Genomic DNA, 14646 nt, shown 5'->3' with positions numbered 1-14646 from the left:
ATATTAGAAGATGATGTTGATTTAGGGGTTACAGTCAGTCCGAAGTGATTAATGAGTCCTAGATTTAGCATAGATCTAATGTTATGATTGTGTTAGATAGCCAGTAAATAGGTATAGATACTCTGATTTAGATGTTACATAGCATCACAGATTATGACTACCAGTTGGTCTAATTAATGATGATGCCTCTATCACTAGTACTACCGTTATTATAAGAAATATATATTAGTTGTCAGAATTGTCAAAAGTCCTCATTCATTCTTAAGCTTAGAGAAAGCGCTGCTGTGCCTTAAATTTTGCAAGTTTCACTTCTAACCCTTCTCAATTACTTACCCAACTCCCAAGATTAGTGTCTATTACCCCTAAAAGTAGCAAGACGCTCAGGGTGTTACAAAACCAACTTGCATGACACTAGCAGGGAACTAGTACGATTAGAGGAAGGTAGTATGGCGGAGTAGCTAATTTCATGGCCAGCTAGGGCACGCCAATGATTATGATGATTTTACTCTCTCTCAACAACAATACCCAGCGATCGAACAGATGGTTCTGTAGTTGGCTCCCCACAGGGATTTCTTAGCGTGAGAAGTTGTTCAATCAATACCCTGGTCAGCGATCCTTCATGCTGTTATCTTTCCTCCAGCGATTTCCTTCTTCTTACCCCTCTTCGGCTAGATTAACTTAACTCCCAAGGACGCTATTAGCTACGTAGTATGGATAACCTCCTTCCCCTTAGCACCCCCCATCACCTCCTCGAGGTCCCTTTCTTCGGCCACGATGTCTACGATAATCTCGGCTTCTTCACCTACCCCGATCGTCGGGGCTGGGACCCCCGCCACCTCCGGCACGGAGATTACGGACAGCGATCATCCATCGACGCAGCGTCTTTTACTCAGGCATGGCTGTTCTTCGGCACAATAAGCGAAGTCACGGGGGTATCGGTGCGAGGAACGAACTTTATTCGTGTTTCCGAGCCTGACGGCCGTCTGCTTGTCACAACTCAGCGTCTACAATTCTATCTTGAGATCTGGCGCGCGAAGGCAACGAGAGCTAATAGAAGTGCCAGCCAGAAGAGAGCAACGCGCGAGCGAGCAAAGCTATGCCTCGATTTCATGATGAAGTGGACAGTACCTGTTCTCCTACTCCCGGAGCACCCCGAGGTCGCCGTTTCGATAGAGATCCTCCTTGTCACGCTCGTCGACACATTCAAGGAAATCTACGGCCTCGAAGCGTGGGAGATCCCGTCGGCTTTTGCAGACGACGTAGAAGATCGTGATATGCAGCCTGGCCTCAACCAGGAAGTCCATAAGTACCTCAAGGCTCGCATGGTGGCTCAGGGCTGGTGTCCGTATCGGCTTGAGAGTTTTGCTGATGCCGTTCCCACCGATGCCCTATATACACTAAGTTTAATGGGTACGAGGGAATTGCGTAGCGGTCACAACAGGTGTAATGAAGACTTTTGTGTGGGAAACCATGTTGATGAGAAGACATATAATGAGACGCCACGGCATGTGAAAGAGGGCTGTAAGTGTGGATTTGTGAGGGCGGATGTCAAGGAGGCGATAAGTGTCATTGAGCAAGGCCAGATACCTCTTGCGACAGTCTTCATGGATTTAGAGAAGCAAGTATGTCTGAAAATAACCCCGTACAAGCCAGGGATGACATACATTGCCATCTCCCATGTGTAAGTTGCTTTCAGAGTAGACTACCTGACATTTATGTGAATACACTACTGACAGCATAGGTGGGCTCATGGCCTCGGTAACCCCGATGAGAACGCTCTCCGAAGCTGCCAGCTCCTAGAACTCGACAAGCTCCTCACGCGTACGTACAAAGACCAAAACATAGGAGATACTAGCACAGATACTAAGACTGTATACTTCTGGATCGACACACTTTGCCTCCCTCTCCGCCCCCCCAACTGCCGAAAAGCAGGCATCAAGCAAATGCGCCGCTGCTACGAAGCCGCAGCTGCAGTCCTGGTCTTAGACAAGCACCTCCGCCGCTGCACAGCCTACACCCCCAGCATAACCACAGAACTACTCCTCCAGGTCGCGATCTCAGATTGGCGGTTCCGTGTCTGGACCCTCCAGGAAGCCATCTTCGCGAAGAAACTTATCTTCCAGTTCATTGACGGGCAAGTCGACGCCGACGAGCTGATTCTCGCACACTATTCCAGTCCCGCCTCCAATAATTTCACCCATATCAACCTGTTCCTAACAATGAATCTACTCTTCGATTTGGGTTTCGATATGTCCGCAGTGAGGGGCGGGGAGCTCCGCGTACGACATTCCTCGCTGTTGAGTCTCTTTCTTTCCTTACAGGGCCGCACAACCAGTAAGCCAGAAGACGAGCCACTCTGTTCGGCGAGTCTACTGGGACAGGACCATGTTCTCGGCGCGATACTGGAGTGCCGGAAGGAGGACAGGATGAAAGAATTTTGGCGCACGCAGGGTCGCATTCCAGCGTGGCTGCCGTTCATCGATGGACCCAAGATAGAAGAGACTGGGTATACATGGGCACCGTCGACACTTATGTATAAGGTTCAGTCGTTGGGAGGGACGCCGATTGTATCTGATGATTTGTATGGATCGACACAGTCGGCAATCAAATATAAGCTTCAGTCTTTGTGTAGGACTCTGGTTGTATCTCAAGATCTTGCAGAGTTTGAACCAGGAGGCCCATGGTTAAGGATTATCAAGCCAGGATTTCTCTTGTTGAAGCAAAAAGAAGATAACAGTTCTTCAGCGAGAGCGATGGACAACGCGTTCAGGATCACGGATGATCGGGGACATAGGTACGATGTGGTGAGGTCGATAGATAAGTTCAACCCGGAATTGCCTGTTTTTGGGGGGGATGTCGCTGTCATTGTTTCTGGGTGGCCAAAATTTAATCATCCTCAGGTTCTTGTTGTTTCAGTCATAAAGAAGGATCTGGATCAGGGTCAGGAGTCTGATTGTATTCGTTGCAGGATTCGTTGCAGGGGAATCATCATAGTTGAGAAGACATTTCCTAGAGAGCTATTTGCGACTGATTCTATAACTTCATACAACGCAAGGAGAGTAGGGGAAGGCCAGACTTGGTTACTCGAATAAGTCTACACAATTTTATTATATTCGTCATAACGCTGCCCCCTCCCCCCCCGTTGATGGTTAGGACGAGTAAGACGGCGATTCATTGTGAATATTCTATTTTCAGAACAGACCTCACTGTACGCTGCGTGATATCGAGCCACATTGCCTGTCTATTAGAAACTGATAGGCCAGTTTCTCCGCTTCGCGTTGTAGTGAATTATCTCATCTCCACTTTCAGGGTCGCACCTGATACCCCTAAGTTAATATGGGTTGAATCACTCAGCCCCATTGAGATAATGAATCACTGGATACATGCTGGCCCAGAAAAGTATAGATTGGAGTAACCTCGCATCGCAGCAGGATAACTCCTTCTCAATTCTTTCGTCGACGCTGACGTATCCGACAAAATGGGGGGACAGCAACAAGCAGCTCATTTCCCGATCAACGACTCGCATATCCCAAGTTTCACACACAGAGCAGAAGGTGAAAATCCGACTACTGAAGCTGCTGCACAAAGATTATTTGATTCTCCTCCCCCACCATTCCCTTCGATGAGCGTCTACCTCCGTTGCAGCAATCTAGTGAGCGACTTTCGCTTGATGAAGAGTCCAGTGGAGCGGAGGGTCTCCATTTCAGTCATTGAGATCAGTGATGATGAGTAGGACAGCAGCACACATCTCTCATGATCATCACGACCACGAGGTCGAAATACTCGGCAAACAGATTATGCTACTGAAACTATCAGTTCACAATGGATTATGCGATCTCGACATCGTCTCTGGGAAGACGAGGAAGAGAAGACTCTGAGGCGCCAAGCTTCTCGCCTAAATTCGTAAGGAACCCTTGTCCAGATTCCTCGATCGTGGTTGACAATCAATAGAAGCAATTGGTGAATGGATTACAAGGACGGTGTGAAGCCTTAGAAACGAACAACAGCCCAAGAAAGACACCGATGGAAAGAAGAAAGGGAACAATGGAAGAAAGAGAGAGAGCTCCAACTTTAGATCCTGTATCTACAACAACCGGTTGACGAACAAAAGCGACGCAATATTCTGCAGCGTACATATGTCATCGAACATTCAACAAGAGCTGGAAGTGTTTGAAATGTGGCCATACTTTCTTTGACAATTGTGTCGAGGACATAAAGTGTGCAGGGACCTTCCTTGTCCATATGCTCATTGCCACAAGCTAATTCAATCTTGTTTGGACTTACATTCAAATGTGGTGGAAGCATAGCTCTAGTCTGACAAATATTTAGTCAATAACCTTACTAAATCTGAATCGAATTCAATATGTCTCTGTTTTTCCGTGCGTGGTTTTAGGGGTCCAATCACAGATGCTAGCAGCTAACTTAGTAGATAGGGAACTCTTCTAGAATAAAAAATGCGTCTCTGAAAAGTCAAAGAGCAGATGACCTCGGATCCAGTGGTTCGTTATCGAAGTTGGAAATCAGCGCCTTGGCGCTCAGCTAAATGTGTCTGGGGTAGAATCTGGCTATAACGATGTTGAAATATTAGATGAGGTCGAAAGAGCTATGGAACAGCTCAAATACAATTAGCAGAAAGCCCCATTAAGGAGACGCCCTTGGTAGGACTTCGTCGAGCTTATTGAATCCAGCTGCAGTAATGTTCTTGACTACCACGAAGGAATCTTTGATCGAGTCAGGTATAGGAAGATTCTCCAAGTTTTGGAAGTCGTGGTAGTCTCTTGATTAAGGGTGACTTAAATCTATGCCGAGAGCAATATCCATGTGCTGAACATGAGTTGGCACACTATATTCAATCCTTGTGTGCGAACATCATATATGTATCCGCAGAGGCGTAATCCTGACACTATTTTCTGGCATTGATCCTTCCAGCCTCGTCAATTGCATCCCGAACAGGCTCTGCCTGATCATGCAAGAGCAGATCAGCTGTAAGCACGAAATCTTCTTCCCTTCTCCTGATTCATCCAACAACATGGAACGAAACAATACAGTGAGTTCCCCCGCCAAGAACCGTAGAATCAGGACCGTTTCTCTTGAAGAGAATTCTCTGGGCCACTTGAGGTGGAGGCGAGTGAGCAATGCGTCTATCAACGATGCAGCTACCACTTGCTGTCATAGTGACATGGTTTAGTAGTGGCTCGACTGCTGGGATCCAAAATATGATTTCAATGTCGCCAGATCCTCTTCGTATATCAATTGTGACACCCATTCTCACTCCTCCCCTTGACTCATTGATCTACTAAGCGATATCCTTTTGAAATCTTGATCTCTCTGGCGATTGTGACAACGAAGGCAGAAAAACTCCCGGCTGCTTCTTCGTGCGGTAGGCTCGGGAACATGAGGATGAGCATCTGGAGTGACAGCGAGTTATCACACCGTCCTGGTAATTTTTCTTCCTCTCTTCGACTAATATCTCTGGTGGAACGTTTTTGAATACGATGAAGTTATCATCAGCTGTATGAGGGATGAGGTATGCCAGAGCGCGTGGTTTGTCGTAAGAGTAGATGGGCGTATCAGAGGGGGAGGAAGGCCAGGAACGCACCTATCTTCTCGTTGTGTGCTCTTTCTTCTGACACTACAATTTCATATATACAGAGATGTTTTTGCCCTATCGAAGGTATATAAAAGAATGAGGATGAAGATGTTTGTTTGCTCTTGAACCGAGGGGCTCTCGTTGAGTGTTTGTGATGTCGTACACGGAAAGTTAAAACTGATCATCCTGTAGTAAGCAATGCCTGGGGCACATTATATATGATTCTTGGTTGAAGCTCTCGATAAGTACACATCTTTAAATGCCATTTCCTACAATTTCCTGCTGTCCTACCTAATTCACGACAAACTTCGACTCTAATAATGGCTCTCGTTCAATACAAACCAGCTTTGAGTAACTTCCCGCCCTCCATATCCTCCTTCCGAAGGCCGTTACCACTATCTGTCAAGTTTTCGTGTCTGCACTGTGTTCTGTCCTGGCGTGGAAATTACCTAATTTGGAAATATCCCGGTTAGCCCTAACTGAGCGACATCTCGGACTTACTAAGATCTCAACATTACCCATTTACCTACCAATCAGAGGCTCTGATGTTAATCAGGTCTTTACTGTATAGAGTGCACAAACGGGGTCTCGGGTTCGCCGGAATAAATCTTTTTTTCAGGGCTGCATCCAGCTGGCCTTTTCAGTGATTAGTATCAAGAATCCCGTTGCACGACATAATCGAATCCCACGAGGATTTTTGTACCGGCTAATAATGGTTGTTCGGGGTATATTGGTCCATTGTTTCATGGATATATATCTCTCGGAACGTATTAGTAGTAGTAGTAGTAGTCGTAGTACGCTTTTGCCTATTGATACTCCTCTGTGGCAACGATGACTCAGGTATACGGCAAGCCCGCGAGTGCAGCATTGTAAACTTGGAATAATTGAAATCAAAGGAACATCTCCTAATCCAACTATCGGACTGCACCATCGGAAGCATTCTCACTAACCCTAACTGAGCAAGAGTTTTCATGCCGACGTACAGATCAAGATATACAGTCAATATTTATATTCGAAATAAACAGCCCTAGAAACATCTTTCCCCTAGCCATCCTGTCTAGACCCATCCCATCGATCTGACAGTGTCACTGGTACGGACCTGAGTCCTCGGCTGCCAAACCCTAACTAAGCCCAAACCAAGTGCATAAATCTGCTCAAATCGACTCTCATTCTCCACCGAACAACTCATGATGTTTTCCTCATTAGATGATCCGATTCGTGAAAATCGAAATAAATATGCTTTTTTTTGTATGAGATGGTATGAGCTCGTTATCCTCTTTGATATATTATTGGTTATTCAAGACTATCTTGGATTCTTGGTAACTTAGATAAGTGGGCAGATTTCTTTATATGGCCCGAGTCATGAACTTTCATGATCATGATCATTTATCCTCGCGTCTATTTTCCGAACTTATAAGCTCTGAAGATTCCTCCTCTGAAGAATCAATCTACTCATCCAGACGAATGAATCAAATAACCCTCTCCCCGCCAGGTGCATTTTCTTCACTCTCGGATACGGCCATCACAGGTCCAGAAGTCGGCAACATGGATATGGGAGATAGTTGCAAGATTTCCGTATGTCCACTCCTCTAACCCCCCAGAAAACCTCGCAAGGCTAACACAAAATATCGGTAATAGATGCTATGGAACTGGAACACAATCGACGCCTGTCTGTATCTCCCTCCCTTCTTGCTCTCACGAAACCATACTGACTTTCAGGCACCAGGCTTCATCTCCAAATCATGGCGCATAACCTCCAACGGCATGTTCGCCGGCTCCTGCATTGGCGTAATCCTACTCGTTATGAGTCTCGAATTCCTGCGCCGCTTGTCCAAGGAATACGATCGCTACATTCTTCGCCACTTCAAACAGGCCCTCCAAATCCCCCGAAAAGCAGGAGCGAGTTTACCCGCCTCTTCACCACCACCAAAAGCGACCGCATCGGCGACCTCGGGGTTGGATGAGACTTCTTCGAATCCTCCTACTTGCGCCAACATTCCCACGACGACGAAGGAGATGTATTACTTCCGTCCTACTTTGGTCCAACAATCAGTCCGCGCATTACTGCATATGGTCACGTTCGCAGTTGCGTATTTTATCATGTTATTGGCCATGTATTACAATGGGTATTTTATTATTTGTATTTTTATTGGTGCGTATTTGGGATCGTTTGCGTTTAGTTGGGAGGGTGTTAGTGTTTCCATTGATGGGTATGTATTCCCCTGCCCCCCTGACTAGTCAGATTGTGGATGGGTGCTGATGATGGTAGACCGGATATGGGTAAGATGACTGTAGCGATGGAGGATGTCACGGTTTGTTGTGGATGATTCGACTCGGAATAACGTTGAAAGGACACTCGGGAGTAATTACGGTGGCAATTGTAGTATGATAGATAAATAGCAGCTACGTCCAGATTTGTATTCAGCGAGTAGATTGGTAGAGTCTATATATATTGATCTATAAATAATCATGCTCAGAGTATGAATGTAAGCCTTTGCACATGCGTGGAAATATGTCGATTCATATGATATGACCACTGCATTCCCTCACAAAGACAAAGAATTGGCCTTCTCAACCTGCCCATTCGCCAATGCCTTTCGCTTCTCCCGCCAAATCATGGCTCCGTACAAAAAAGTCGATAGAATACCCACGAGTACCATACCGATCAGCACCCAGTATCCCACGGTGTAATTCGGAGCATCCTTGGACAGAAACAGGAAGACTGCCACGATCCCACCGGCATTACCAAAACCAATCGTCCATGCAGAGCCAATACCGCGCTCGGCGTGACCGTGGAGATTCATCAGAATCCAGCAGACTATAATAGCGCCTCCGCCAAATGCGCCCATGGTGATGAAGATGATTCCACAATATTCGGCTGAAAAGTGTTCTTTGCCATGGTAATGCAACATCAAGGCCACGCCGACGAGGATCAGAGCATCCGATGCGAGGATAAATGGATAGCGAATTTTGACACGGTCCGACCAGATAGCAACTATAAGAGCGTAGGCGAATGCCGCTGCGAAGGGCGGAACGGTATGCAACTGGGTCTGCACTGTCGAATATCCCAGAGCGCGAACGATGGTCGCGGCAAAGTAGGAAAAGGCATAGATGGGAACGACGATGGCTACGACTGTTAGAGGCGGCGGCACAAAAATACGGTCAATGACTTACTGAAATACATGATGGCACCCAAATGAGATTTGACGTCCTTGAGATAGCGCAGCACGTCGTGGGTAGTAACGGACACGACATGCGATTCATCACTGCGAGTCTTTGCCGTGACAAAAGCCTTCTCTTCCGGTGTCAACCACGCCGCTTCCTTGGGAAAGTCAACCACCAAGAAGTAGGCTGCGATGCCGACTAGAATAGAGGCGATGCCTTCCAAGCAGAAAATCCATTGCCATGCCGCCATACCACGCAAGCCGTCCATTCGGGAGATCGCAGTAGCCAATAAACCACCAAAAGCACCTGCCAGAATGACGGATGACCAGTAGATTGTAAACCGTTTCTGCGCTTCTTCCCGCTTGTACCAGAAACTAATCAAGTAAAAACTTCCAGGAAAGATACCAGCTTCAGCGAAACCCAGGAAAAATCGCGTCGCGATCAGTCCGCCGTAGCTCGAGACCCAAGCCTGACCCAGCATGACGATACCAAAGGCGGTGATACATCCGGACAGCCACATATGCGGGTTGAATCGTTTCATGAGGATGTTGGATGGAATTTCGAACAGAATGTACGGCGCATAGAAGACGACCAAAGCGGTGTTGGGCCGTTCACCGTAGAGGTCTAAGTCTTTGACGATTCCTAGCGTCAAGGCATTGGAGATGTTGACTCTGCTCGGCATTAGCGGAATTCACTGATGCGCCAGAGTAGGATAGTACCTGTCTAAGAAAGCAACTAGATATATAATAAACAGAATGGGCATGACTCTCATGTCGATCTTGCGCAGCAGCTTGGCCTCATCGACGCCAGAGTCCAAATAGGCGGGCGGCGACTCCAGGCTGGGCGAGACCGCCTCGACATCTATTCCAGTCAGTAATCATGCTGTACATATGCGTGTACGGAGTGCCGACCTTTTGAGTTGGCTTTCTGCATTTCGACGCTAGAAGACGACCTCCAGCTACCATGAGTCCAACGACAGGAGGAAAGAAGAGAAGTGCAAGATCTGGCCTGAAAAAAAAAGAACAAGTGGGGAGAGAGAGCACGTGAAGGGGACAGCTGCTTTCGTTGTTTGCTCCTTTCTTCCTTGCATCTCTCCTTCTGCGTGTCGTACCTCCGGGAGGTAAGTCCGACCTTTACGCCGACCAGCCCACTTAGACTCTCACTACATCGATTAGTCTAGCAGCCATGCAATCCTATGTATACCATGTATACGTACTCTAGTGCCTGAGACTCTGAATCTCTAAGCTTAGAGCAACCGCCACGTCGAGACTGCGTGTGCAACAGTGAACAGTGCGTGCTGTTCGGTAAGGTTCTGTAAGGCCGCGGTCGGCTGAAAATCTCTCTGGTCTAACCTAAATTCGGCATAGTGGACCGACATGGTATACAGCTTCTAATTGGCTAATCCAAGAAAAAGACGGCCTGATTGGGTACAGCGTATCCATCATCTCCCGGATACGGAGAAGTACCCCAGGCCATGATCAGCGTGTTCAATGTTGCGTTGTGAAAATTTATCCGGCAGCCACTCAATGTGGTGTTTTGGCAATGTTTTCCGATTCTCCGGACTTAAGGGCTATGCGCGATTTAGCAGAGACTATTGAACAGAAGGATCCAACTAGGTTCTTTAGTTCCTAGTTGTCTAAGAACGTGGCCACTGGCCACTGACTCGATTAGTGACTGGATCGTCCTCATAATTCATAATTCATAACTTATAGGCTGATTTATACGGGATTAGTACGGAGTAACGTGCTACTCCAGTAGTAGTCATCGATCAAGCGTTCCCAAGGTTGTCCTCTGATCTTCGTCTGGGCGGATCCCAGAGTACGTACCTATGGAGTACGGAGGCGTACTACATAGTAGTATCAATACCGGCCCACGTATGCAGATCTTCCACATAAGTCACTGACTCGCTGTGTTCCATAGTATGGAGTACATAACTGCAAAGAAAGACGGGCGAAGATGAAACAGATCGATGTTCTAGAAACAACGACGTACTAGCCTCACATCCGAATATGCCGCAATGCGAAACTTGTAACATGGGATCGGCTCCTTCACAACTTACGAGCAATACATAGTACTCCGTAGATTCGCGGTAAACCTGTTGGTGAGCGACGATCTACTATGTAGTAGTGTACAAAGTAGTGTGATTGGTTGGTGTGTTGTGGGTGGAGACCTGGAGACCCCGGAATGAGTGGCTAGAACTTTGGGCGCGTCTAGGCTGTTTCTGGATTAGTGTCTGGATTAGTGTATTGCTAGTGTATGGCTAGTCTGGACTCGCCTTTTGATTCATAGACTCAGTCAGGTCGTATACAAATAACACATCGTGTAACCCGTTTTCTCTTGGATAGTCTCATGATATATCGTTCTATATTTTATAGTAGTGAACTTAGTGAAGTGTCTTTTCTCGTCGATTTGCTATGCGAATATGAATCCGTCAATAACCCAACAAGACCAGTACATACCCGCAAAATCACTAACCATAGTAATTACTGTCGATAATTACTAATTACTAATTACCCCGTACCCCCAGTCCTTAACCCGATCTTCAACCATATTCCGCCCCTCCCCTTTGCTTTTTCCTCTCACACGTTCTGGTTGCAACTTGGACACCCAACATGATCCTCCCAAGCTGGGATTCTAGTCTATAAATGGATTGTAACCCAACATTGCATACATACGTCTACACCCCGGACACCGACAGATTAGAACGCCTCGCGACCGGCTTGGAATTGTGTGATGTGGTTTTTTTGGCCTCCTTTTGTCGACTATTTTGGGACATTGCAGGCTGTATGGCTATTAGTTGGACTGGGTTACCTCGTGTTGGAAAACCCAACAAGAGGTAATTTACGGAGGTGTATGGAGTGGATTTGATACTCGTGCTGTTTCTCCTAGTTGATTCTGCAGTAGAATGCGCATTTTCGAAGAGTAGTACGTAGTATGTAGTATGTGCTCCTTACGCTCTCTTTCTTCGCTGACTGCCAACTTCCCACTTGATCTGACGCTGATCAATGGGTTGGTGGTTAACTGCTAGTATCGAATCGTTGGTAAATCCACGGTGTTCACTGGATTGTATTTTAGCGGTAGGGTATGGTGCAATGCTATTATTCGTGCTTCTTGCATAGGCTACGGATCGCCCGAACAATAAGGGATTTTTCGTCATACACACTCCCTGCAACACGGCAGCACATACACGCGTTAGGGTAGGGAGGACGGGGCGCTACATACATGCAGTCAAGAGCCAATCAGCCTTTGGTTATGCGCCTGGAAATTGAAAAAGAGAAAATTCGGGAAGAAACCGTTGATACTGTTCTACGAAGAGCAAAATCCTTCCTCGTATAAGAAGATCCATCAGATGATTCTACAAACTCAAATTCAATAAGCTTTAACAAAATAAGCGGATCTGATCATCTGTCAGCCAAACTCTAAGACTTATCCATTTACTCAGAAGAGTAGACTTGGACGCATGAATGGGGCCGCTTCGGGGGCTGATTCTTGCGTCCATTTGCTTGTGGTTCTCACTTTCAAGCTAGAAGTGACTAAGGTATGCAAGACTTTCTAGGCATGTCGGCGTGCAAATAATTCGAATCCTCCCAAAGGCTAAAGCAAGTAATTCATACAAGTCCCCCGCTCATAATCTCCCACATAATAATAATGTCTTTGCTTGGTTATTCGCTGATGCACCTTTCAAGGTTGTTCCCTATTCCCTGCAGAACCGAGAGAATCAGCACACGAACCCCAGACAGTTGATCGAAGCAAGCAAAGTTGTTTTTGTTTTATATATCGTCTTGATTCATTTTCATATTGACTATTGGCCCCAAAATAGGAAGAAAAATAAGCTTTGGCGGCTACGTTTTCACGCTCGTGACTTGTCTGTGCAACTATTTAGATCTTGCTCTTGATCCAGAAAGTTCGCTTTGATTTTTCTTTTTTGAAGCCCTACATACTATCGCGAACTACTGGTGGGGAGACTATCCGTTGCGGAGAATTGGAGTCCTAATAAACATGTGGTAGACGTCCCCACAGTTTACAGACCTGATTTACTTGGGTACGCCTTATCATACTCGGGCTGTCTCCGGAACGGAGGAGGCTCGTCACGGGGCCTCTTACCAGAGTATTTCTGGGAGTCTGTGAGGTTCTTGGAACAAGGCAACTATGGCGACGACGACTTCAACGTTTGTCCCGTATATCACGCCGCCGCCCGGGGTGGTATCGAATCCGACGGATCCAGCGTCACTGTCATATGAGACGCATATCACTGTTGGGATATCCATTGGATTCGTTACGCTGTTTTTTCTTGCGCGGTTGTGGGCCAGGGTTATGATTAAGAAGACTTGGATATTTGAGGACTGTAAGTATTCCGTATCTTTGATTGTAGTCTTTGGCTAACTTTTATCAACATAGGGCTTGTTCTGTTAGCATGGGTAAGTTTGCAATAGCAGAATGCAAGATCGCCAGTTGACTAGATCCACAGCTTGGTACGATAGTCTACGACGCAGTAGTATCACTGGTAATGGCAAATCACGGCGGAGAGCATGCCTGGGACATAAACCATGCGCAAGGCAAAGACGCACTCTACGTTAGTATCCAACCACCTCAACCCAAACGCTCAACGAATTAACATTCAGCGGTAGTGGTTCAACATTGCCTCAGTCGTATATGGCTTCGTCATCTGCCTCACAAAACTATCAGTTCTCTTCCTCTACCGCCGAGTCTTCTCCCCCGTCCGCTGGAGCGCATTTGACTGCACAATCGTCGCCTTGATTGCAATCATGACATCTTTTTACATTAGCACCTGCATCGTGAAAATCATGCAATGTACGCCCCGAGCCAAGATTTGGGATAGTTCTGTGCATGGAACGTGTATCAATGAGCCGGCTTTACTTAATACGAGTGGGTTCTTTAATACGATTACGGATTATACAATTCTCATTCTACCGGTGCATGCGGTTCTGAGGTTGCAGCTTAGTCGGATGAAGAAGATTTTGGTTGTTTTGGTATTTACTTTTGGTCTTTGGTATGTCTCCCCTCTTCAGGAACAGATCACATCGCTCATTTTGGCTATTGCAGTGCACCGATATTCAGCACAGTCGGATTAGTAGTCCGATTCAGAATCAGCGGCAGTCCAGATATAACATGGAACGAACCCGAGATCCTTCTATGGGGGTACATCAACTCCAATCCAACGTCTTCCAGACAAAGCTGACCAGTATAACAGTGCCGCAGAAATAACCTCAGGTTTCCTAATAGTCTGTTTCCCAGAAATGTCCTTCCTTATAAACCGCAAATCCCGTCGCTACTACTCGCACCACCACCGCCCAACCCTAGAACTTTCTTCATCTACTGGCGCCGGTCAATCCCGTACCAACCGACCCCGTAAAATGGCTGGTAGTAGCCACCATCACGATGACTTGACATATTATGAACTGGATGATGACATTGTCTATGGTGTTAGGGTTAGTCCGTCGGGGAGTAATTCGAGATTACATGAGCCGGCCAATGGGACGGTGCAGGTTCATCATGAGATTACTATTGAGTGTAATAAGAAGGAGGAGGTTGTTACTGTTAATGGGCAACGATAATTTTATTTTCTTTTTTTCTTTCGGAAAAGTATATACTAGGGTTTGTAGGTATATATGGATGCAATATACGGGGTGGAATATTCTTTCCCCCTTTTCCAATCTGGCCGTCATTTCTCCAGGAGATGGGGATATTGGGCACACGTAACATAAATCAACAGGGTAAGGTACATAACACAGTCGAATTGTCCTTGAACAAACGTGGTGAGGTGGTCTTAAGTTCATCACGAAAATCGTGTATTTTATCAATGATCATGCATGCTGTAAGATATAGATCTATCTCTCTGAAAATTAGGTATCTACCATATCTACTAGAAT

The 14646-nt window shown here is 46.4% G+C and overlaps 4 protein-coding genes across 6 annotated transcripts, besides 1 other annotated feature; 3 read left to right on the top strand and 1 right to left on the bottom strand.

Annotated features, from left to right (window-relative positions):
* Window positions 1–710: 710 nt before the first annotated feature.
* TSTA_054850 (uncharacterized protein) lies at window positions 711–3092 on the top strand (the record flags this gene model as incomplete). Its single annotated transcript, XM_002487043.1, has 2 exons — window positions 711–1681; window positions 1742–3092. The coding sequence occupies 2 exons, from the start codon at window positions 711–713 to the stop codon at window positions 3090–3092; spliced, it is 2322 nt and encodes a 773-aa protein (XP_002487088.1).
* Window positions 3093–6357: 3265 nt separating this feature from the next.
* Window positions 6358–6387: a microsatellite.
* A 610-nt stretch (window positions 6388–6997) lies between these two features.
* TSTA_054840 (Ctr copper transporter family protein) lies at window positions 6998–8629 on the top strand. The gene is made up of 4 exons (XM_002487042.1): window positions 6998–7165; window positions 7229–7259; window positions 7317–7800; window positions 7860–8629. The coding sequence occupies exons 1-4, from the start codon at window positions 7055–7057 to the stop codon at window positions 7915–7917; spliced, it is 684 nt and encodes a 227-aa protein (XP_002487087.1). The 5' UTR covers window positions 6998–7054; the 3' UTR covers window positions 7918–8629.
* TSTA_054830 (allantoate permease, putative) lies at window positions 7854–9969 on the bottom strand. The gene is made up of 4 exons (XM_002487041.1): window positions 9667–9969; window positions 9475–9616; window positions 8765–9426; window positions 7854–8717 (listed from the first exon to the last, which is right to left on the bottom strand). The coding sequence occupies exons 1-4, from the start codon at window positions 9686–9688 to the stop codon at window positions 8137–8139; spliced, it is 1407 nt and encodes a 468-aa protein (XP_002487086.1). The 5' UTR covers window positions 9689–9969; the 3' UTR covers window positions 7854–8136.
* A 2457-nt stretch (window positions 9970–12426) lies between these two features.
* TSTA_054820 lies at window positions 12427–14432 on the top strand. Of its 3 annotated transcripts, none has more exons than XM_002487038.1 (6): window positions 12427–13100; window positions 13154–13173; window positions 13237–13328; window positions 13384–13766; window positions 13820–13915; window positions 13968–14432. In XM_002487038.1, exons 2-6 carry the CDS (start codon window positions 13170–13172, stop codon window positions 14329–14331), a joined length of 939 nt encoding a protein of 312 aa, XP_002487083.1. In that variant the 5' UTR covers window positions 12427–13100; window positions 13154–13169; the 3' UTR covers window positions 14332–14432. The 3 variants fall into 3 exon arrangements, with proteins under 3 accessions (XP_002487083.1, XP_002487084.1, XP_002487085.1); XM_002487039.1 differs by having other exon boundaries at window positions 13224–13328; XM_002487040.1 differs by having other exon boundaries at window positions 13154–13328.
* Window positions 14433–14646: the final 214 nt, after the last annotated feature.

This window comes from Talaromyces stipitatus, genomic scaffold, assembly GCF_000003125.1.
Source record: "Talaromyces stipitatus ATCC 10500 scf_1105507295487 genomic scaffold, whole genome shotgun sequence".
NCBI classification, from domain to species: Eukaryota; Fungi; Ascomycota; class Eurotiomycetes; order Eurotiales; family Trichocomaceae; genus Talaromyces; species Talaromyces stipitatus.
The sequence above is the reverse complement of the archived record's forward strand: the minus strand, read 5'-3'. Positions and strand labels throughout refer to the sequence as shown.

Excerpts from the sequence above, each read along its gene's own strand:
- TSTA_054830 (XM_002487041.1), bottom strand. The coding sequence starts at position 9,688 with ATGCAGAAAGCCAACTCAAAAG. Across the intron at positions 9,617-9,666 it reads GCAGAAAGCCAACTCAAAAG|ATGTCGAGGCGGTCTCGCCC; the intron begins GTCGGCACTCCG and ends TGACTGGAATAG. Across the intron at positions 8,718-8,764 it reads GGGTGCCATCATGTATTTCA|CCATCGTCGTTCCCATCTAT; the intron begins GTAAGTCATTGA and ends TAACAGTCGTAG.
- TSTA_054840 (XM_002487042.1), top strand. The coding sequence starts at position 7,055 with ATGAATCAAATAACCCTCTCCCCGCCAGGTGCATTTTCTTCACTCTCG. Across the intron at positions 7,166-7,228 it reads GAGATAGTTGCAAGATTTCC|ATGCTATGGAACTGGAACAC; the intron begins GTATGTCCACTC and ends TATCGGTAATAG. Across the intron at positions 7,801-7,859 it reads GTTAGTGTTTCCATTGATGG|ACCGGATATGGGTAAGATGA; the intron begins GTATGTATTCCC and ends TGATGATGGTAG.
- TSTA_054820 (XM_002487039.1), top strand. The coding sequence starts at position 12,905 with ATGGCGACGACGACTTCAACGTTTGTCCCGTATATCACGCCGCCGCCC. Across the intron at positions 13,174-13,223 it reads GGCTTGTTCTGTTAGCATGG|CTTGGTACGATAGTCTACGA; the intron begins GTAAGTTTGCAA and ends CTAGATCCACAG. Across the intron at positions 13,767-13,819 it reads GTATTTACTTTTGGTCTTTG|TGCACCGATATTCAGCACAG; the intron begins GTATGTCTCCCC and ends TGGCTATTGCAG.